General features: G+C 44.7%; 1 protein-coding gene and 1 long non-coding RNA gene across 2 annotated transcripts in view; one reads left to right on the forward strand and one right to left on the reverse strand.

Moving 5' to 3' along the window:
* Positions 1 to 778: 778 nt before the first annotated feature.
* LOC144891039 (uncharacterized) lies at positions 779 to 16,597 on the reverse strand. Its single transcript, XR_013622669.1, has 3 exons — positions 16,551 to 16,597; positions 15,073 to 15,203; positions 779 to 1,093 (listed from the first exon to the last, which is right to left on the reverse strand). It is a non-coding gene; the product is annotated as an uncharacterized LOC144891039 (long non-coding RNA).
* COLEC11 (collectin subfamily member 11) overlaps positions 15,017 to 22,200 on the forward strand; it is a 53,783-nt gene continuing 46,599 nt past the window's right edge. The window contains exons 1-3 of the mRNA XM_068108191.2: positions 15,017 to 15,273; positions 17,613 to 17,738; positions 17,995 to 18,066. Coding sequence (XP_067964292.1) covers positions 17,627 to 17,738; positions 17,995 to 18,066 — 184 coding nt within the window. The 5' untranslated portion in view covers positions 15,017 to 15,273; positions 17,613 to 17,626. The remainder of the gene's footprint in view (positions 15,274 to 17,612; positions 17,739 to 17,994; positions 18,067 to 22,200) is intronic.

Raw genomic sequence — 22,200 nt, forward strand, 5'->3', positions numbered from 1 at the left:
ACACCTAGCTCGTCTTCACGCTGTTGAAACCAAAGCATTCAGAATCATTGGAATCTCCCGCGATGAAGCTAACTCCAAGGGCCTCTCACTCACTCACCGCAGGCAGGTTGGTGGTCTTTCCATCTTCTACCGACTCCTCTCTGGCCTTGCCCCCCCCAGCTCTCTCTGGGCTCTGTCCCGCAAATATTCCTACAGGTCGCACAAGATCTGCCTGCAACCCTCTTATGGTCAAACTGCCAAAATCAAGACTCTCTGCTCACCTTCACTCCTTCATTCCTCTTTTCTCCCGCCTCTGGAACAAACTCCCTCACTCTCTTCAATCCCACTCCACCCTCCAGGTCTTTAAAACAGCTGTTCGCCACCATCTTTTATCTTCCCCCATCCAAAACCTTGATCTTTTCTACCCCCGCTAATTTCACCCCAATCCACTTTTTTGAAATACCAACTTCTGTCCTGGAAGTCCTTGGTGTCCTTGTGTTTTATACTTCTCCCTCCACCCCCCCCCCCCTTCCCACGCCTCCTCCCCCCAAGCCCTCTCCCTTCCATACATCTCCCTGCTCTCAAATGTTGTGTTTGTGTGCTTCCCCTTCTCTCAATCTTGTTTTCCGCTCCCTCTTTTTGTGTGTTTTGTTTGTCTGGTTGATTTGTTTGTGAAGTAAATGTTAGCTCTTTCACGAGCCTCGATTTAGTATACAAAAAAAAAAGAAAAAAAAAGTGCCTTTTGTGGCACGAGGGATGTGCAGAACAACTCATTACAAGTTTCCATGCAGCACAAATGCCCACAAGCCTGGTGTTAGCTTAACAGTTAAGGTGGCTGGCTTAGGATACTCAGGTTTTGAGTTCAAGCGCATGTTGTGCAGTTGAATTAACACGAGGTGGTTGACTCAGTCTGATCATCCCTCCAAGGTTGGCAAAATTAGTACCAACTAGCTGGTGAAGGGGGCATTGCATCAGCTGCACATCCATACTCCCAGAAAATGATACAGCCAAGCAGCGACAGATTGCAACGTGTCTCCATGATGTCTCTACTGAGGTGTCTCCATGATGCAAGGACATCCGTACTCATCACCCTGTTCAGCATCCACGACCTGCACTGGAACACATCCGTTTTTGGACATGGACGTGTCATGATTTGCGGCAGTGTTACTGAAACATCTCGCACCAACTTGATCCATATCCATGGCATTCTCACAGCAAATCAATACATCAATGAGATCTGACACTGACAGCAACATGTGTTACCTGCCCTTAAATAACATGCTCTCGGTATCACCTTTAAGCACGACAATGCTCCTGCTCACACAGCCATTCAAACAAGGAACGTTTTTGTCAATGCCACAATTGCCACATTAATGGCATGGCACCCTGGTCTGCCATCTCGCCAGATCTAAATCCAATTGAACTTCTCTGGAATATCATTGTCACATTCAAACCTGGCCGATACAGACACAGGTGCTGGTTCTAGCCTGGAGTGCCATTCCCCAGGCTCAGATTTGAGTGTTAATACGGTCAATGTGATGACGGTGCAATGCAATGATTGCTGCCGGAGGTGGACATATTACCTGGTATTAAGATTAATTACTTCCACACGTTGGATCCCGATGTGAAAACATTATGTGATGAGGTCACAATGAAATGCACATGTAATTATTCAGCATTTAACTCTGTCAGAGGTTTGAATCTCGGCTGTGTCCCATGATGTCACAAATAAATCGCATCAACAATCACGTGTTTTGGATTTTAAGTGGTGAAGCAGCTTCAATATCTGGCTCTGTCCGTCCTTCCATCCGTCCGTTAAAAATGAAGACGAAGAACCTTTCCACCACAACGTGTTTAATTCTAAAGGGTTCTAAAGAGTAATTCTAAAGAGTAATTCGAAAGGGTAATTCTAATGGGTAATTTTAAAGGGTAATTCTAAAGGGTAATTTTAATGGGTAATTCTGAAGGGTAATTTTAAAGGGTAATTCTGAAGGGTAATTTTAAAGGGTAATTCTAAAGGGTAATTCTAAAGGGTAATTCTAATGGGTAATTTTAAGGGGTAATTCTATAGAGTAATTCTAAAGAGTAATTCGAAAGGGTAATTTTAATGGGTAATTCTGAAGGGTAATTTTAAAGGGTAATTCTGAAGGGTAATTCTAAAGGGTAATTCTAAAGGGTAATTCTAAAGGGTAATTCTAATGGGTAATTTTAAAGGGTAATTCTAAAGGGTAATTCCAAAGGGTAATTTTAAAGGGTAATTCTAAAGGGTAATTCTAAAGGGTAATTCTAAAGGGTAATTCTAATGGGTAATTCTAATGGGTAATTTTAAAGGGTAATTCGAAAGGGTAATTCTAAAGGGTAATTCCAAAGGGTAATTCTAAAGGGTAATTCTAATGGGTAATTCTAAAGGGTAATTCTAATGGGTAATTCTAATGGGTAATTTTAAAGGGTAATTCCAAAGTGTAATTCTAAAGGGTAATTCTAAAGGGTAATTCTAAAGGGTAATTCGAAAGGGTAATTTTAAAGGATAATTCAAAAGGGTAATTTTAAAGGGTAATTCTCAAGGGTAGTTCTACTGGGTAATTTTAAAGAGTAATTCTAAAGGGTAATTCTGAAGGGTAATTTTAAAGGGTAATTCCAAAGGGTAATTTTCATGGGTAATTATGAAGGGTAATTTTAAAGGGTAATTATAAAGGGTAATTATGAAGGGTAATTCTAAAGGGTAATTCTAAAGGGTAATTCGAAAGGGTTATTCTAAAGGGTAATTTTAAAGGGTAATTGTAAAGGGTAATTCTAAAGGGTAATTCTAAAGGGTAATTATGAAGGGTTATTCTAAAGGGTTATTCTAAAGGGTAATTTTAAAGGGTAATTGTAAAGGGTAATTCTAAAAGGTTCTAAACAAACGGTCATTTTAATGGGTTTCATTCGTTTCTACGTTTTCCCAATTTCATATCAAAAATGCCAAAATGAACCACCGCTTCCTTCGGATACGGGTGTGAATTTTTTTTATGGCAGAGGGAGTGTGTGTGTGTGTGTGTGTGTGTGTGTGTGTGTGTGTGTGTGTGTGTGTGTGTGTGTGTGTGTGTGTGTGTGTGTGTGTATCCTGTGGGGATAAGTGGTTTACACTGTGACAACAATTTTTGCGGCCGAGTCCATATCAAACCATTTGTGGCCGAGGCATAAAATGGTAATTATCATGATTGTTGTGCTTGGGAAGCAATTCGAGTGCAACACAATGTAGATCACCTGTTGTTCCCATCCAAGCACCTTCACTCATTGTTGATCTATAGTCTCTTCCACTAACAAGCCAACTCAGGTCAGAAACCTGACCAGCAAGTGTGAACGAAACTCTGAATGCAATAATTTAATAAAGCGTGTTTAACGAAGTTTAATTAATGGGCCTAACATGCACGACTTCATCCACATTTATCATTTAGCAGCAACATATATTCACACAAATGGACGGTAATCATATAGGTATAATCAGTACATAATATGTGCGATAATGAACACCATCTGTTACTGAAAGCCCTTTGCCTTAAGCCGGCATGCTATTGGGTTATTCAACCAGTGTCGATTCACGCAATTTTAACTGTAACAAACCCGTTTTATGACGTCACCTTGGCATGGTTACCGAGGACAGGTTACTCACATTATCCTGAACCACTAAACCACCCAGTGGTGTTATCATTATAGACACTTGTTAATGGATTCTGACCATTGTTTAAATTTAAACAAATGGAAATAGGAAGAGTGAGAGAGGGAGATAGTGAGAGAGTGAGCTGTGAGAGAGTGAGAGAGTGAGAGGGTGAGAGAGTGAGATAGTGAGAGAGTGAGCTGTGAGAGAGTGAGATAGTGAGAGAGTGAGCTGTGAGAGAGTGAGAGAGTGAGAGAGTGAGAGGGTGAGAGAGTGAGATAGTGAGAGAGTGAGCTGTGAGAGAGTGAGAGAGTGAGAGAGTGAGCTGTGAGAGAGTGAGATAGTGAGAGAGTGAGCTGTGAGAGAGTGAGAGAGTGAGCTGTGAGAGAGTGAGAGAGTGAGAGAGTGAGATAGTGAGAGAGTGAGCTGTGAGAGAGTGAGCTGTGAGAGAGTGAGAGAGTGAGCTGTGAGAGAGTGAGATAGTGAGAGAGTGAGCTGTGAGAGAGTGAGATAGTGAGAGAGTGAGCTGTGAGAGAGTGAGCTGTGAGAGAGTGAGATAGTGAGAGAGTGAGCTGTGAGAGAGTGAGATAGTGAGAGAGTGAGCTGTGAGAGAGTGAGAGAGTGAGAGAGTGAGATAGTGAGATAGTGAGAGGGTGAGAGAGTGAGAGAGTGAGAGAGTGAGAGGGTGAGATGGTGAGATAGTGAGAGAGTGAGAGAGTGAGAGAGTGAGATAGTGAGAGAGTGAGATGGTGAGAGAGAGAGAGGGTGAGAGAGTGAGAGAGTGAGATAGTGAGAGGGTGAGATAGTGAGAGGGTGAGATAGTGAGAGGGTGAGAGCGTGAGAGAGTGAGATAGTGAGAGGGTGAGAGCGTGAGAGAGTGAGATAGTGAGAGAGTGAGAGAGTGAGATAGTGAGAGCGTGAGATAGTGAGAGCGTGAGATAGTGAGATAGTGAGATAGTGAGAGCGTGAGAGAGTGAGATAGTGAGAGAGTGAGAGAGTGAGAGGGTGAGAGAGTGAGATGGTGAGAGGGTGAGAGCGTGAGATAGTGAGAGAGTGAGATAGTGAGAGAGTGAGATAGTGAGAGCGTGAGATAGTGAGAGCGTGAGATAGTGAGAGAGTGAGATAGTGAGAGCGTGAGATGGTGAGAGAGTGAGAGGGTGAGAGAGTGACATCGTGAGAGCGTGAGAGAGTGAGAGGGTGAGAGAGCGAGAGAGTGAGATAGTGAGAGCGTGAGAGCGTGAGAGAGTGAGATAGTGAGATAGTGAGATAGTGAGGGAGTGAGAGAGTGAGAGCGTGAGAGAGTGAGAGCGTGAGAGAGTGAGAGAGTGAGAGAGTGAGATAGTGAGAGCGTGAGAGAGTGAGAGCGTGAGAGAGTGAGAGAGTGAGATAGTGAGAGAGTGAGAGAGAGAGATAGTGAGATAGTGAGAGGGTGAGAGCGTGAGAGAGTGAGAGAGTGAGATAGTGAGAGTGTGAGAGCGTGAGAGAGTGAGAGCGTGAGATAGTGAGAGAGTGAGAGAGTGAGCTGTGAGAGAGTGAGATAGTGAGAGAGTGAGCTGTGAGAGAGTGAGAGAGTGAGAGAGTGAGCTGTGAGAGAGTGAGAGAGTGAGAGAGTGAGCTGTGAGATAGTGAGAGAGTGAGCTGTGAGAGAGTGAGAGAGTGAGAGAGTGAGATAGTGAGAGAGTGAGCTGTGAGAGAGTGAGAGAGTGAGATAGTGAGAGAGTGAGCTGTGAGAGAGTGAGAGAGTGAGCTGTGAGAGAGTGAGATAGTGAGAGAATGAGCTGTGAGAGAGTGAGATAGTGAGAGAGTGAGCTGTGAGAGAGTGAGAGAGTGAGATAGTGAGAGAGTGAGCTGTGAGAGAGTGAGATAGTGAGAGAGTGAGCTGTGAGAGAGTGAGAGAGTGAGCTGTGAGAGAGTGAGATAGTGAGAGAGTGAGCTGTGAGAGAGTGAGAGAGTGAGAGAGTGAGAGGGTGAGATAGTGAGAGGGTGAGAGAGTGAGATGGTGAGAGTGAGAGGGTGAGATAGTGAGAGGGTGAGAGAGTGAGAGAGTGAGAGAGTGAGATAGTGAGAGGGTGAGAGGGTGAGATGGTGAGAGAGTGAGATAGTGAGAGAGTGAGAGAGTGAGAGAGTGAGATAGTGAGAGGGTGAGATAGTGAGAGGGTGAGAGCGTGAGAGAGTGAGATAGTGAGAGCGTGAGAGAGTGAAATAGTGAGATAGTGAGAGCGTGAGATAGTGAGATAGTGAGATAGTGAGAGAGTGAGATAGTGAGAGTGTGAGAGAATGAGATAGTGAGAGAGTGAGAGAGTGAGAGAGTGAGATAGTGAGAGGGTGAGAGAGTGAGATGGTGAGAGGGTGAGAGCGTGAGAGAGTGAGATAGTGAGAGAGTGAGATAGTGAGAGCGTGAGAGAGTGAGAGCGTGAGATAGTGAGAGCGTGAGATGGTGAGAGGGTGAGAGAGTGACATCGTGAGAGCGTGAGAGAGTGAGATAGTGAGAGCGTGAGAGCGTGAGAGCGTGAGAGAGTGAGATAGTGAGGGAGTGAGAGAGTGAGATGGTGAGATAGTGAGAGCGTGAGAGAGTGAGAGCGTGAGAGAGTGAGAGAGTGAGATAGTGAGAGAGTGAGAGAGTGAGATAGTGAGATAGTGAGAGGGTGAGAGCGTGAGAGAGTGAGATAGTGAGAGTGTGAGAGCGTGAGAGAGTGAGAGAGTGAGAGCGTGAGATAGTGAGAGAGTGAGATAGTGAGAGCGTGAGAGTGGGATAGTGAGAGAGTGAGATAGTGAGAGAGTGAGAGCGTGAGAGAGTGAGATAGTGAGAGAGTGAGAGAGTGAGAGAGTGAGAGAGTCAGAGCATGAGATAGTGAGAGAGTGAGATAGTGAGAGAGTGAGATAGTGAGAGAGTGAGAGAGTGAGTTAGTGAGAGTGTGAGATAGTGAGAGAGTGAGATAGTGAGAGAGTGAGATAGTGAGATAGTGAGAGCGTGAGAGAGTGAGAGAGTGAGAGCGTGAGATAGTGAGAGAGTGAGATAGTGAGATAGTGAGAGCGTGAGATAGTGAGAGAGTGAGAGAGTGAGATAGTGAGAGAGTGAGATAGTGAGATAGTGAGAGAGTGAGATAGTGAGATAGTGAGAGCGTGAGAGAGTGAGATAGTGAGAGCGTGAGATAGTGAGAGAGTGAGATAGTGAGAGGGTGAGATAGTGAGATAGTGAGAGCGTGAGAGAGTGAGATAGTGAGATAGTGAGATAGTGAGAGAGTGAGATAGTGAGAGAGTGAGATAGTGAGAGAGTGAGATAGTGAGAGAGTGAGATAGTGAGAGAGTGAGAGAGTGAGATCGTGAGATAGTGAGATAGTGAGAGAGTGAGATAGTGAGAGAGTGAGATAGTGAGATAGTGAGAGAGTGAGAGAGTGAGATAGTGAGAGAGTGAGATAGTGAGAGAGTGAGATAGTGAGAGAGTGAGATAGTGAGATAGTGAGAGCGTGAGATAGTGAGAGAGTGAGATAGTGAGAGAGTGAGATAGTGAGAGAGTGAGAGAGTGAGATAGTGAGATAGTGAGATAGTGAGAGCGTGAGAGAGTGAGATAGTGAGATAGTGAGAGCGTGAGAGAGTGAGATAGTGAGAGAGTGAGATAGTGAGAGAGTGAGATAGTGAGAGAGTGAGTGAGTGACATCGTGAGAGAGTGAACATTGAAACCAGCAAATAAGAGGGTTAGGTTAGGAAAGGTTAATGGGGGTATAGAGATCATGGGTCAGGAAGGTGGATGACGTGAGATGATGCATTGCCTGCTTTCTCCTGTATTGATGAAAATGAATCCCAATACTGCTGATCCGATAGTTTGAAGAAAACTGGGCCACTCATATCTGATTGGCCCAACCAGCCTCATCCAAAACGTTGAGGTTTGTATGATGAACAAACTTCCTAATTATCTTATAAAGAAAAGTCATTTTCTTTGTGTCTGTCTGTCTGTCTGTGTGTCTGTTTTTTGTGTCTGTGTGTTTGCGTGTGTCTGTGTCTGTGTGTGTGTGTGTGTCTGTCTGTCTCTCTCTCTGTGTGTGTGTGTGTGTCTGTGTGTCTGTCTGTGTGTGTGTGTGTGTGTGTGTGTGTGTTTGTGTCTGTGTGTGTGTCTGTCTGTTTTTGTGTGTGAAACACCAATTACGCCCAAAATACTGGGGCATTCGCCACCAAACTTGACATATAGACTAAATTGGTCATGGGTTATTTGTTTTTTGACCATGGCTAATGATGATATCGCTAAATTAAATTCAAAATTATGTTGTGCCAATTTGTGGGTGTGGCCTCGATGTCACCCGGTTCCGCCCCCTCCCAGCGTGGGTTCACTTCTTTCTCCATCGCATTTCCCTCCCGATCTGAGGGCTGTGAGAATTGTGTGCCAATTGTTGTTTCTTTTAGAGATTTTCTTTGCTTTGTTTTGTTCTTGGCGGAGCTAAACCTTGATTTTTGTTGTTCTGCCATTTGGTGTTTCTCTGCTCAGGTTTTTTTTGTTTGTTTGACGGGGCCGGTCGTTCTGATGCATTGTTGATGTGTATTCGTCGGGGACTTGCGCTAGTCTGTTCGCAAAGAACTTGGGCCAGGGATTTCCCAATATTGATGGTTGTGGGCATTGGAGAGTGGCCGGGGGGGCGACCCCCTTGGCATTCTCTTGAAAGGGCTTTATTCGGACATTTTCTACGGTCAGAGAATGACTTCATCGTGTTGTCTTTTTCCAAGGCTTGGAACGTGTTTTGGTAGCAAATGTGTGTTTGGGTCCTCCAACTATATCCATAACCTGGTGGAATGATACGGTGCATTATATCCCAGGGGTGTTTGTGTTCGGGTGTACAGTCTCAATGGCTGAGGTTTGAGCCCCGCTCTCCACACCCTCAGGATTGTGGAGTCCAATGGTTGTTGATCAGCCAAGCTGATGCCTCCCTAGCCAAGATGCTGCGCCACCCCACTCCTGCATTTCTCCTGCCCCCCCCCCCCCCATCCCGGCCCACAAGATCTCCCAACACCGGTGGTTATCCCCCCTACCCCCCCCGCAGCCGTCCTACCCCTTCGGCTATCCTGCCCCCCGGCTCTCCCGCCCTCCCCCCCCCCCCCAGCTCTCCCACCCTCCCCCCCCCCCCCCCCCCCAGCACCGCGGTGGTTCTTGTGCCCTACAGGGCCTTCCAACTCTCCTGCCCCCAACGGCCCTTCATTTCTCCAACCTCCTCTCCCCTCCTCAACTCTCAAGTCCCCTGGGCCATCCTGCCCCCCCCCCCCCAGCTTTCCTTCCCTCCCGGGCCGTCCAATTCTCCAACCCTGCTGGCCCTCCAACTCTCCTACCCCACCCTCCCACCCCCTGGCCCTCCAACTTTCCTACACCCCCCCCCCTGCCCTCCAACTCTGCAACACCCCCGGCCCTCCCCCTCTCCTAACCCCGGACCTCCAACTCACCTGCCCCCAGGGCCATCCTGTCCCCCAACTCTCCTACCGCCCACCTCGGCCTGCCAACTATCCTATCCCCCTCCAAATTTCCCTCCCCCCTACCGCAGCAACGCTGGGTACTTCTGCTAGTACAAGAATAAAACACGGTGGGCTTAAACCAAACTAAACAGTGGGTAAAGCGACTGTGGCATTGGAAGCCATGAACATCAATCCAAATCGACATCAAATGTAAAATGCGCGTGAAAAATAACAATGGAGGCATTTTATCGGTGATTTTAAATCATGGAGAATCCATCAATCGCTTTGTGCTTTACTCTCTCGGATTCGAATTATCCTAATCTTTTAATGACACAGAGACAAAACGTCCGATTTAATTCCACAATAGCCCAAAGAGGACATTTATGGGCTCAGGTGTGTTTACAGCCATTTACCTTCCTGAAGTCATGACCCAGAATACTCTGTGCAGGTGAGGCATCATTTAACCTGTCCCGATTATTACTACCTGTTTATAGAGTCAGCTTGGGAAGTGATTTAAATTGGGTCGTGACTGGACAACGATGTGCAGGTGAGGTCACTAAGTGAGTTTAAATCGGGTCGTGACTGGACAACGATGTGCTGGTGTGCCAGGTGAGGTCACTAAGTGAGTTTAAATCGGGTCGTGACTGGACAACGATGTGCTGGTGTGCCAGGTGAGGTCACTAAGTGAGTTTAAATCAGGTCGTCACTGGACAACGATGTGCTGGTGTGCCAGGTGAGGTTACTAAGTGAGTTTAAATCAGATCGTGACTGGACAACGATGTGCTGGTGTGCCAGGTGAGGTCACTAAGTGAGTTTAAATCAGATCGTGACTGGACAACGATGTGCTGGTGTGCCAGGTGAGGTTACTAAGTGAGTTTAAATCAGATCGTGACTGGACAACGATGTGCTGGTGAGCCAGGTGAGGTCACTAAGTGATTTACATTGGGTCGTGACTCGACAACGATGTGCTGGTGAGCCAGGTGAGGTCACTAAGTGAGTTTAAATCGGGTCGTGACTGGATAACGATGTGCTGGTGCGCCAGGTGAGGTCACTAAGTGAGTTTAAATCGGGTCGTGACTGGACAACGATGTGCTGGTGCGCCAGATGAGGTCACTAAGTGAGTTTAAATTGGGTCGTGACTGGACAACGATGTGCTGGTGTGCCAGGTGAGGTCACGAAGTGAGTTTAAATCAGGTCGTGACTGGACAACGATGTGCTGGTGAGCCAGGTGAGGTCACCAAGTGATTTAAATTGGGTCGTGACTGGATAACGATGTGCTGGTGAGCCAAGTGAGGTCACTACGTGATTTAAATTGGGTCGTGACTGGACAACGATGTGCTGGTGAGCCAGGTGAGGTCACTAGGTGATTTAAATTGGGTCGTCACTGGACAACGATGTGCTGGTGAACCAGGTGAGGTCACTAGGTGATTTAAATTGGGTCGTGACTGGATAACGATGTGCTGGTGATCCAGGTGAGGTCACCAATTGATTTAAATCGGATCGTGACTGGATAACGATGTGCTGGTGAGGTCACTACGTGAGCTTAAATCGGATCGTGACTGGACAACGATGTGCTGGTGAGCCAGGTGAGGTCACCAAGTGATTTAAATTGGGTCGTCACTGGACAACGATGTGCTGGTGAGCCAGGTGAGGTCAGTAGGTGATTTAAATTGGGTCGTGACTGGATAACGATGTGCTGGTGATCCAGGTGAGGTCACCAAGTGATTTAAATCGGATCGTGACTGGATAACGATGTGCTGGTGAGCCAGGTGAGGTTACTAAGTGAGTTTAAATCAGGTCGTGACTGGACAACGATGTGCTGGTGAGCCAGGTGAGGTTACTAAGTGAGTTTAAATCAGGTCGTGACTGGACAATGATGTGCTGGTGTGCCAGGTGAGGTCACTAAGTGAGTTTAAATCAGGTCGTGACTGGACAACGATGTGCTGGTGAGCCAGGTGAGGTCACTAAGTGAATCTAAATCGGGTCGTGACTTGATAACGATGTGCTGGTGCACCAGGTGAGGTCACTAAGTGAGTTTAAATTGGGTCGTGACTGGACAACATTGTGCTGGTGCACCAGGTGAGGTCACTAAGTGAGTTTAAATTGGGTCGTGACTGGATAACGATGTGCTGGTGAGCCAAGTGAGGTCACTACGTGATTTAAATTGGGTCGTGACTGGACAACGATGTGCTGGTGAGCCAGGTGAGGTCACCAAGTAATTTAAATTGGGTCATGACTGGACAACGATGTGCTGGTGAGCCAGGTGAGGTCACTAGGTGATTTAAATTGGGTCGTGACTGGATAACGATGTGCTAATGAGCCAGGTGAGGTCACGAAGTGAGTTTAAATCTCACCGGAACTTTGTCTCCACAGTCACGACCCGATTTAAACTCACTTGCTGACCTAACCTCGCTCACCAGCTTGTTTACCTCACCAGCACATCGTTGTCTCCACAGTCACGACCCGATTTAAACTCACTTGGTGACCTCACCTGGCTCACCAGCTTGTTGACCTCACCAGCATATCGTTGTCTCCACAGTCACGACCCGATTTAAATCACTTAGTGACCTCACCTTGCTCACCAGCACATCGTTGTCTCCACAGTCACGACCCAATTTAAATCACTTGGTGACCTCACCTGGCTCACCAGCGTGCTTACCTCACCAGCACATCGTTTTCTCCACAGTCACGACCCAATTTAACCAGAGTTCATTGAACGGTCTTCAGAAAAAAAAAAGACAGGTGGGGTTTGCAAGCGGCAAATTTGTTTGGTCGAGACAGATGTAAAATGCCCTAATATTTTGTCCCAGTGCTGCTAAACGAAAAGGTTTTGAAGGGGCCAATAAGACATTATGTTCTACAGTGTTCAAGTATATAATTCAATTTAAATAAAATAAGGATTTCAACGGTTGCAGAAAAAAATCCGGAGCAATATCGCTGTTGATGCAGCGTCTTATACACCGCCTTATTTAACATGTTGCATTAGTTATTCGTGCCTATTGTTTGTGTCCTTTATAACATTCTTTAAAGTTTCCTGTTTTTATTTATTTATTTATTTTGTACAATTAGTCGAGGCTCGTATAAGAGCTAACACAGAGCACGTAATAAAGGGAGCAGAGGACAAGAGGGGGAGAGAGAGGGAACACACAACAACAGTAGGGAACAGGGACATTGGGAGACCTGTGGAAAGGAGAGGGCTGGGGCCAGCTACACGGGATAAACAAGATGGACACAACAAGGACTTTCAGGAAGGAAAACAGAATTTGAAAGAGGTGCGTTTGGGGTGGATTAACGGGGGTGGAAGAGATCAAAGTTTTGGATGGGGGGGAAGATGGTGGTGAACAGCTGTTTTGAAGACCTGGAGGGAGGAGTGGGATTGAAGAGAGAGTGTGGGAGTTTGTTCCAGAGGCGGGAGAAAAGAGGAATTAAAAAGTGAAGGTGAATAGAGAGTCTTGATTTTGACAGTTTCGCCAGAAGAGGGTTGCTGCAGCTGCGGGAATATTTGGGGGACAGAGAACAGACAGAGCAGGGGATGCAAGACCAGAGAGGAGTCGGTAGAAGACAGAAAGACCACCAACCTGCTTGCGGTGAGAGAGAGAAAGGCCTCAGAGTCAGCTTCATCGTGGGGGATAGCAAGATACCAGTTTGGAATGAGTTTCAATTTTGTTTGATTGCCAGACAGACAGAGTAGAAATATTATCTCTTTCCTCTCAGATTGTGCATGCACAAAAATATTATCGGGAACAAATTCAGAGCCAAAGTACTGCTAAACTGCAGGTGTGTCTTCCAATGAATGTTCAAAATATAGCATTCAATTGGAATTAAGTTGTTCCTTTTGAAACTGACGTTTGTAGACAGACAGACAGACAAAGCGAACCAATTGCTTAACCTAACCCCGGAGGTCTTTCTTATAGAAATGTTGTATACCAAGAGAATATAAAGATGGCGGCTGTTTCGGTTTTCTTTTTCATTGCTCTCATTTCGGAAAAGGTGGAATTATGAAAAGAATGATCAATGAAAATATGTTAGGTCATAATCATCAATCATTCCTCAAATTCTTGCCCTCATGCAGTCCCACCTTGCTTGAGCTATAGGGATATTTCAGTAGATTGTGTGCGCCCTCTGGTGTCATTCCAGGGCTTGGTTAATTTATAAGGTAGGAATACCTGTATTGATGTTGCCTAATTAAGGAAAACCTAATAGGCGATTGAAGTACAGGGGATGCAGGAGAGAAGGGGAAATTAATCAAAGGAAAAAATCATAAAATCCTCTGCTGTAATAGATTTGCAAAAACCCTTCATCGGAGTACAGTAGTAACATCTTCATCCTTTTCGGATTAAAGATGTTACAACATAAAATCAAGGGCATCTTTCATTTTCATTGCCCAACTTTCATTGCCCAACATTGCCCAACTTTCATCACTTAAGATCATTGGTCAAGATCACTTAAGATCATTGGTCAAGATCACTTCAGATCATTGGTCAAGATCACTTTAGATCATTGGTCAAGATCACTTAAGATCATTGGTCAAGATCACTTAAGATCATTGGTCAAGATCACTTAAGATCATTGATCAAGATCACTTAAGATCATTGGTCAAGATCACTTAAGATCATTGGTCAAGATCACTTAAGATCATTGGTCAAGAGCACTTAAGATCATTGGTCAAGATCACTTTAGATCATTGGTCAAGATCACTTAAGATCATTGGTCAAGATCACTTAAGATCATTGGTCAAGAGCACTTACGATCATTGGTCAAGAACACTTAAGATCATTGGTCAAGATCACTTAAGATCATTGGTCAAGATCACTTAAGATCATTGGTCAAGATCAATTAAGATCATTGGTCAAGAACACTTAAGATCATTGGTCAAGATAATTTAAGATCATTGATCAAGATCACTTATGATCATTGGTCAAGATCACTTAAGATCATTGGTCAAGATCACTTAAGATCATTGGTCAAGATCACTTAAGGTCATTGGTCAAGAACACTTAACATCATTGGTCAAGATCACTTAAGATCATTGGTCAAGATCAATTAAGATCATTGGTCAAGATCAATTAAGATCATTGGTCAAGAACACTTAAGATCATTGGTCAAGATCACTTAAGATCATTGGTCAAGATCACCTAAGATCATTGATCAAGATCACTTAAGATAATTGGTCAAGATCACTTGAGATCATTGGTCAAGATCACTCAAGATCATTAATCAAGATCACTTAAGATCATTGGTCAAGATCACTTAAGATCATTGGTCAAGATCAATTAAGATCATTGGTCAAGATCACTTAAGATATTGATCAAGAACACTTAAGATCATTGGTCAAGATCACCTAAGATCATTGATCAAGATGACATCATTGGACGTCTCCTTTAACAGCCTGTTAAAGGAGACGTCCCAATACACCCCGTGTGTCACAATGGACGCCCATTCCCGGTAACTTCCTCCACACCATCAGTGAAAGTATTTTTTCCTTTTCCTTATAATTGAACAGAAATAATATATTTTCAATCTCTATCAGTATTTTCAAGTGTTGGGCGTGTTCGTGTGTTTGTTTGTCCGTTTGTGTATGTTTACGTTAATTCTTTCACGACCGAACCGCAGTACCTAAAGGTACCAGAGTTTGGGTGTCGGTACTTCAGAATCTGGGCAATGTTTTAAGGTAACACACGTTGGCCTAGACCTCATTTCGAGGCCCCAAAAGACCGCTATAAAGTGTATATTGGGATGTGTGGTCAGGTCGTGCTGCCCCCACCCCCAGGCAAAAGGTAACCACCATGAGGCCAATAACTCCATAGCTTTTCCATGGCTTGAAAATTCCAAGGAGATTTTTCATCAAGAGTGACGTCACTCTGTGAGCAGTTCTGTGATTGGTGTGTCCACTTAGGTAAAACTTTTCAGAGGGTTGTAATTGTTTTACAAACACCTAGACATTGTCTCGGAACACCTAGGCATTGTGTTACAGACATTTCAAGCAACTGTGTCAAGAGGTGTATCCTTTACAGCAACCTCACCCTGGAGCAGAAGAAGTAAGATGCACGATGGGTGAGAAGCTTTCCACATTCCTTGTTTTCCATCCCAGGCATCTGCTCCATCACAACTGGTGTTTACCAAACTGCCAGCGTGGAATATAAACACACAGAGCCTGAAACGCAGTGCAGAGTCGTCCCTGCAGTCACTCTGGCTTTACCACGCTCTACTCGGCACCAGTTAAGGTACGGCCTGTTAAAATCCGTGTGTGTTTGTGTGTGTTATTGGACGTTCTCAAATGTAGATAACTTGAAGACATTAAGACAGGACAAGCAGAATTGAGATGGACAAACAAACATGGTTGGCGAGATGAAAAAGGATCGCAAATGATGTGATTTAGCTGCTGTTAGAAGAGAATGGTGTATAAGGTAAAAAAAATAAACTAATATCGGAGGGCGTAAAGAAGAAGAAGAAGAGGAGGAGGAACACAATCCCTATTGCATCTTCAGATGCAACTGCTGAAGCAGTTTCTTGGCAATTGGGCATAATCCTGGACAGGTCACCAGTCTGACGCAGGTACTCGAATGGCTCATTCATCCCAGTAAGCTGGTAACTCATTTTGCTGACACTCAGACGGATGAAACAGGCTGCGTCAACCCACTTGGTGTTAATTGGTCTCAAAGGCATGAAATCAGGGGCTCGAACTCAGGATCATGGCGATCTACAAAGCAACCACCTTAACCGTTAACCAAACACCAGGCTTTGGGAGGGAGTATGGGAAGGGAATAAAAGTGATGAGTTTAGTGGTAAACATGGATTGAGGAAGGACGGTCAGAGGTTGTTTAGTCAAAATAATTATTTCAACTTTGTGGAGCTTCGGGGGATTGTTGAGATCGAGAGAATGGAAGAGATTTCAGTCCACATGAGATATGGTGGAGTATTAAAAAGCCAATAATATGATGGGAGAGAAGCAGTTCTCATCCCTCAGTCTTCTGCTGAGAAGTGCCAGAAATGTCCAGACCATCATGTACACAGGTACCCGTAGCGGAACACTATACCCTCTTAAACTACATACGCATTTCATACAACTAGTGTATGTTTGTTGGCATTAAATAATGTTGAGAAAAATGGCCCAATCAGCTTCAGAAAGCAGCTTAGAAATGCGATCTTCCAGATTGAGTGTCATAGCCCTAACTCCTGCTGGGAAGGCAATGGCAAACCACCCAGCATAACCCTTGCCAAGAAACTGCTTCAGCAGCACCGATACTCTGTAACAGATTAGAGTGCATCAGAATCAGAATATGATATGTCCCAACTATCTCAATACCTTTTTATAATATAATGCATGTTCGGACAGATACCTGTTTGTTTAGCTATAACTAAATGTCATATTGCTTCTTCTTCTTCTACTACTTATCATCATAATAAAATACGCAACTTGGTGTCTGTCTGTCTGACCGTGATACATTCAGTCGTTACTTATCCAATCTCAACCAAACTTGACAGGAAGACTAAGGCTCACCTGATGCGTTGTAGCGACTTCATTTGCCCTCCTCCCCAAGGGGTTTTTCCTCCTTGGACAAATAGTGTTAATGTTTATAAATAGCTTATCATAGCATTTTGTGGAGCACTCCAAAAAGATTATAAAACACAATCACAGTATGATTACCATTTGAAACAATTGTTACTGCTGGTTAACACTAAACTGAATGGGGGAAACACAGGGTGTGATTAGTCACCAAGCAGCCAGCTAGCGCTTGCCAAGCCAGCCGTTCCTTATTAACGGTTTTGAATGGAGTGCTTGTCGAATGCTTAAGCCACTTAGCGAGCGCTCTACCAGAAACTTGGTAACGAAACACTTGGTAACCCCCGACATTATTGTGCCCGAGCCTAGATCTACTGTAATCTATATACCTGAGAGGATAATAACATTATCCATCCTGTCGCTCTCATACGGAGTGGGTGTACTAGTTCTTTCAAATGCAGCACATGGGCATGGCTGTGGGTGGCATCATTGCTGGGGGCGTGGCTGTGGGTAGCATCATTGCTGGGGGCGTGGCTGTGGGTGGCATCATTGCTGGGGGCGTGGCTGTGGGTAGCATCATTGCTGGGGGCGTGGCTGTGGGTAGCATCATTGTTGGGGTGTGGCTGTGGGTAGCATCATTTCTGGGGGCATGGCTGTGGGTAGCATCATTGCTGGGGGCGTGGCTGTGGGTGGCATCATTGCTGGGTGCGTGGCTGTGGGTACCATCATTGCTGGAGGCGTCGTTGTGCCGCTGATGCAGTGCCATCTGTAGGTTAGAACAGGAATTTGAGATTTGGCCATGGTTTTCGGTGATAGCTCGCCTACTCTTCTCAATAACACAATAGGATATTTAACGTCCACCAACCAATACTGGCAGACAGGAGGCCAAGTTTTACATCCATCCAAGGGACAGCAGACCCATTGATGAATCACCTTGCCTGCAAAACCCTAGGATGACAATTTATGTGATAATACTCTTGAGATATAGATGTTTCATGAGATGAATGATGTTAAGTTGTTGCTAAAAAGTCATTCCCTATTTTACCAAAAACTTTTCAGGAAGGTAATTCCCTATGACTGTGATCCTCTATCTTCTACTTCTGCTGCTATCATGGCAAGTTTGCAACTCCCTGGAACCCACTGTGCCAAGCTGCTTTCAAAACATAATGATTCCTGGGTCACAAGGTCAGGCATTCCATAGCAACTTCACTCCCGTGTTTTTTTTTTCCACTTACATACTACACCATGCTGACTGTGCTGATTGGGCGCCATGATCGGTCTCCTATAATCAGAAGCAAACATAACAAGGGTTCATAAAGCCTGGCGAACCTTGAGTGAGAGAGAATGATAAGTACGAAGATTCCATGTGGATATGCAGTGTGAATTCAAATTTTGCTCTTCGACATAGACAAAGCAGTTGTACCTTAATCGGTTGGTGCAGGTGAGAAAGGTGAGAAGGGTTCCACTGGAGAGCCAGGGGTCATCAGGGCTGCAGGGCCGCAAGGGTTACAAGGTATGGCAATAGATGACTGATGTTGTTTTAATCACTTGAGATTTACATTGCAATAGCTGCCCATGCAGTATAAATTCGTTTTGCATCACATTTCTAGTCTGCCAAGTTGTCGGTATTACTCCCAATCCCGCATACATGTGAGTCGACAGCGAATTTCTTTACTCTGACTTTCAGAGAAAGCACCTGCGCTCCTTTTTAATTAATTTATCCGTTTCCAGATGATCAAGGCACCTGCATACAACCCAAACTCCATAAAATTGCATTTCTGTTACCTACTAACAACTAACCCTAACCCTAACAACTCAGTTTCATGTGTCAGGTGAAAGGTAAGGAGGGAAAGTAGTGAGTGGTAAGTCACAAAATGGAGGATCTGACCAGGCAATGAGGACAGCACACTCCTAGAACTGTACAGGGTAGAATGCACTCAGTTAGTTGTTAGGGTTAGGGTTAGGGTTAGGGTTGTTGTTGTTAGGGTTAGGGTTAGAGTTAGTGTTAGAGTTAGGGTTAGGGTTAGGGTTAGGGTTAGAGTTAGTGTTAGAGTTAGGGTTAGGGTTAGGGTTGTTAGGGTTGTTAGAGTAAGGGTTAGAGTTAGGGTTAGGGTTAGGGTTGGGGTTAGGGTTAGGGTTAGGGTTAGGGTTAGAGTTAGGGTTGAGGTTAGTTGTCGTTAAGGTTAGTATATTGTTCAGTACTGCTAAAGCAGTCTCATGACAAGGATACACTGAATGTTTTCCTTTGCTTTCCCAGTGGTAGTCAGGGTGGGAATTTTGGAATTTGCCCAGGGGGCCGAGTTGTCAATAACTCACTATAGCTCTTTGCAAATGACACCGTGGGACCTTCAGCATCCAACGACTAATGCAGGCAGACGGGTCCCCAGCTTACACGCAACTAGGGAACGGCCTACTTTGCGGTGCAACACCCGACATGCCAAGCCCCAATCGGAGTTGTTAGTCGGGTCTGGCAGGGATCGAAAAACAAGACGAGACAGCTCAATGGTAACAGTGTGATATCGTATCTCTGTGCCGCCATCAAGGGCACTATGGACAATCCCACAGTATGGTATAAAGTCGAAAAAAAGGAGCCAGAAATCATTTTGCAGCAACAAAGTATTGCCACTGTCATTTTCTTTCATCAAGCTTTTCCTCTTCCGTCTGAAGTCGAATTACTTTACATAATTATTAACACAAAGCAAAGAAATTAAATTTAATAACCTCAATCATTTACATTGCTTACTTACAAACATTGGAGTCATTAACTGGAAGAAATTGGAGGGGATTTTGTTTCATATGAGAGCTAGTGTGTTTGGACAAAGTTTTGCTCGCTGTGCAGCTCTTACCGAATGGCTTATTCTCAAAGTCCTTTGTTTGATTGCTCTGGTTTGTGATCATTGTTGTGGTTGAGTGGTAACGATCATGATCTCACGCCGGTTAGCTTGTGCAGTCATGCACAGGGCAAGGATTAACCATTGGAAACATCCCTTGTTGTTGTCTTGTTTTTAAAACAACCGAGCAATTAAGTGAGTAGACGTTGTGTCACAAAATGGGGAATTGGGGTGGAGTGTTAGTGTCGGATTCTTCTTCTTCTTTCATACGCAGCATATGGCTGCGGGTAGCATCATTTGCTGGAGGTGCAGCTGTACCGTTGAGATGTCAGCTCAAACAGCTCTATAAAGACTATTTTTACAGTCCGAGATCGTTTCCTTGTAATAGACTGCAACAATTTAACTGCTGTATAATTCAATGATTTATGAAATTATGCAAAATAATATCTCCAGAATGCAAAGTGTAAAATCTTGATTACCTCCACCACCAACGATGGATGGAGGTTATGTTTTCATCCTTGCCTGTTTGTCTGTCCGTTTGTCTATGAACAAAATATCTCAAAAAGTTGTGGACGGATTCGGACGAAATTTTGCAGAGATATCACGTATGTGACAAGGACCAAATGATTAGATTTTAGTGAAGATCCGGATTCGGATCCGACTACGAGGATTTCTTAAGTTATTCTTCCCATTGGGAAATCGGGACAAAAACGATACACAGCAGGATATTTAAATAAGTTATAGATGGATTCGGACGAAACTTGTTGGACAGGTTGTGTGTGTGACAAGGACGATTCGATTCGATTTTGGCGAAGATCTGAATATGGATTCGGCTATGCGATTTTTTTTTTTTTTTAAAGTGATTCTTCACCATTGGGAGATAGGACCAAAAACGATACATAGCAGGATATCTCAAAAAGTTATGGACGGATTTGGACGAAACTTGTTGGACAGGTTGTGTGTGTGACAAGAAAGAATCAATTCAATTTTGGTGAAGATCCGGATCCGGATCCAGCTAGTAGAATTTTTTAAGTGATTCTTCACCATTGAGTGATATGGCCAACCAGGTGGAGGTATGCTCACGACTGATTGCCGTTCTAGTTTTACCTGATTTACCTATTCACTGGTTTGAATAATGATGTGATTTCTTTTCCAGTGTTCCCTATTCCAGTTAGTTCGTTCCAGTTAGTTTAACGTAAACCCTATTCTCCTCCCCTTACTCTTTCCCCTGTATTTAATCCTCATTTGTATAATATCACAGTGTTTTCATCATGGTGTAATAATCCAAAACATGCCTTCATTCCAAGCAGGGCTCACTTGCTGGATCCTCAGTCATGGTCCGCAAGGCACGCTGCTGTAACCTTGATACTGTTATGAAGATAGGGTTTTCATGCCATGACTTTTCATTATTTCGTTGCTTTGTTTTGTAGAAGGAGGTTTTTGATAAATTAGTTGTTGTTTCTATGAGGCATTTGGGAGTGTAAGGTTAAGGGTATTTGTGCAGCTTAATATGTAGACAAGCCTGGTGTTGGCTTATCGTTTAAGGTGGATGCCTTAAGATGTTATGGTCTTGAGTTCGAGCTCCTGTCGTGTCGTTCAATAACAACAAGTGGATTGATTCAGCCTGTCGTACTTTCTTTCCCTGACGTCACCAATTGGCATGAGGTTAACGAATGAAATATGTAATGGCGATATAACAATTTACCCTTTTGCTTTGAAGAACGGGAATAAAGGAGGAGTAGATTATGTCTGGTTAGGACTTTGGGTGGTGAGGAGGTATTTTTTTTTTGGGAGGGGGGGGGGGGGGGGGTTGTGTGTGTGTGTGGACAAGATCGAGGCTCGTGTAAGAGCTAACATTGATCACAAAAAGACAAACTGACACATAAAACATAAAACATATGATAAAGGGAGCGGGGGATAAGATGGAGAGCAGGTACATCGGGAGATCTGTGGGAGAGGGAGGGCTTGGGCGGAGGAGGCATGGGAATGGGGGGGAGGTGTGTGTGTGTGTGTGTGGGGTGGGGGGGGTTGGTAATAGGGGTAAAAAAAAAACACATGGACACTGCTCGGACTTCCAGGAAAGAAGTCGGTATTTCAGAAAAGTGGATCTGGGGTGAATTAACGGGGGTAGAAAAGACCAAGGTTTTGGATGGGGGAAGATAAGAGATTGTGGTGAACAGCTGTTTTAAAGACCTGGAGGGAGGAATGGGATTGAAGAGAGTGAGGGAGTTTGTGCCAGAGGCGGGAGAAAAGAGGAATGAAGGAGTGAAGGTGAATAGAGAGTCTTGATTTTGGCAGTTTAACCATAAGAGGGTTGCTGGCAGATCTTGTGCGACCTGTAGGAATATTTGGGGGGCAGAGCTGGGGGAGCTAGCCGCTAGGCCGGAGAGGAGTCGATAGAAGACAGAAAGACCACCAGCCTGCCTGTGGTGAGTGAGTGTAAGACCCTCGGAGTTAGCTTCATCACGGGAGATTCCAATGATTCTGAAAGCTTTGGTTTCAACAGCTTTGTTTTCAATTTTTCAATTTCAATTTCAATTTTTTTCCTCGAAGACAGATTTCAATCTTACGGCTGCCATGTTGGTGCATGTGATGCAAAGGCAAAGTCGCCTCGGAGCTGTCATATTCACAATCGCTATGCACTCCCGATACGTGTTCCAATTACCAAAGTGACAGTGAAAAGGAATTTGAGCTGGTCTTTGTTATGGTCTTGTGAAAATCGACCTCAGCAATCAAGACAGCGGTCTGTAAATATGCACCGCCCAAATAGCAAATAGCTCTCAAGCAGAGATGAGAACCATGTCGTTGGAAATTTG

The sequence above is a fragment of the Myxine glutinosa genome, chromosome 2, assembly GCF_964187855.1.
Source record: "Myxine glutinosa chromosome 2, kmMyxGlut1.1, whole genome shotgun sequence".
NCBI classification, from domain to species: Eukaryota; Metazoa; Chordata; class Myxini; order Myxiniformes; family Myxinidae; genus Myxine; species Myxine glutinosa.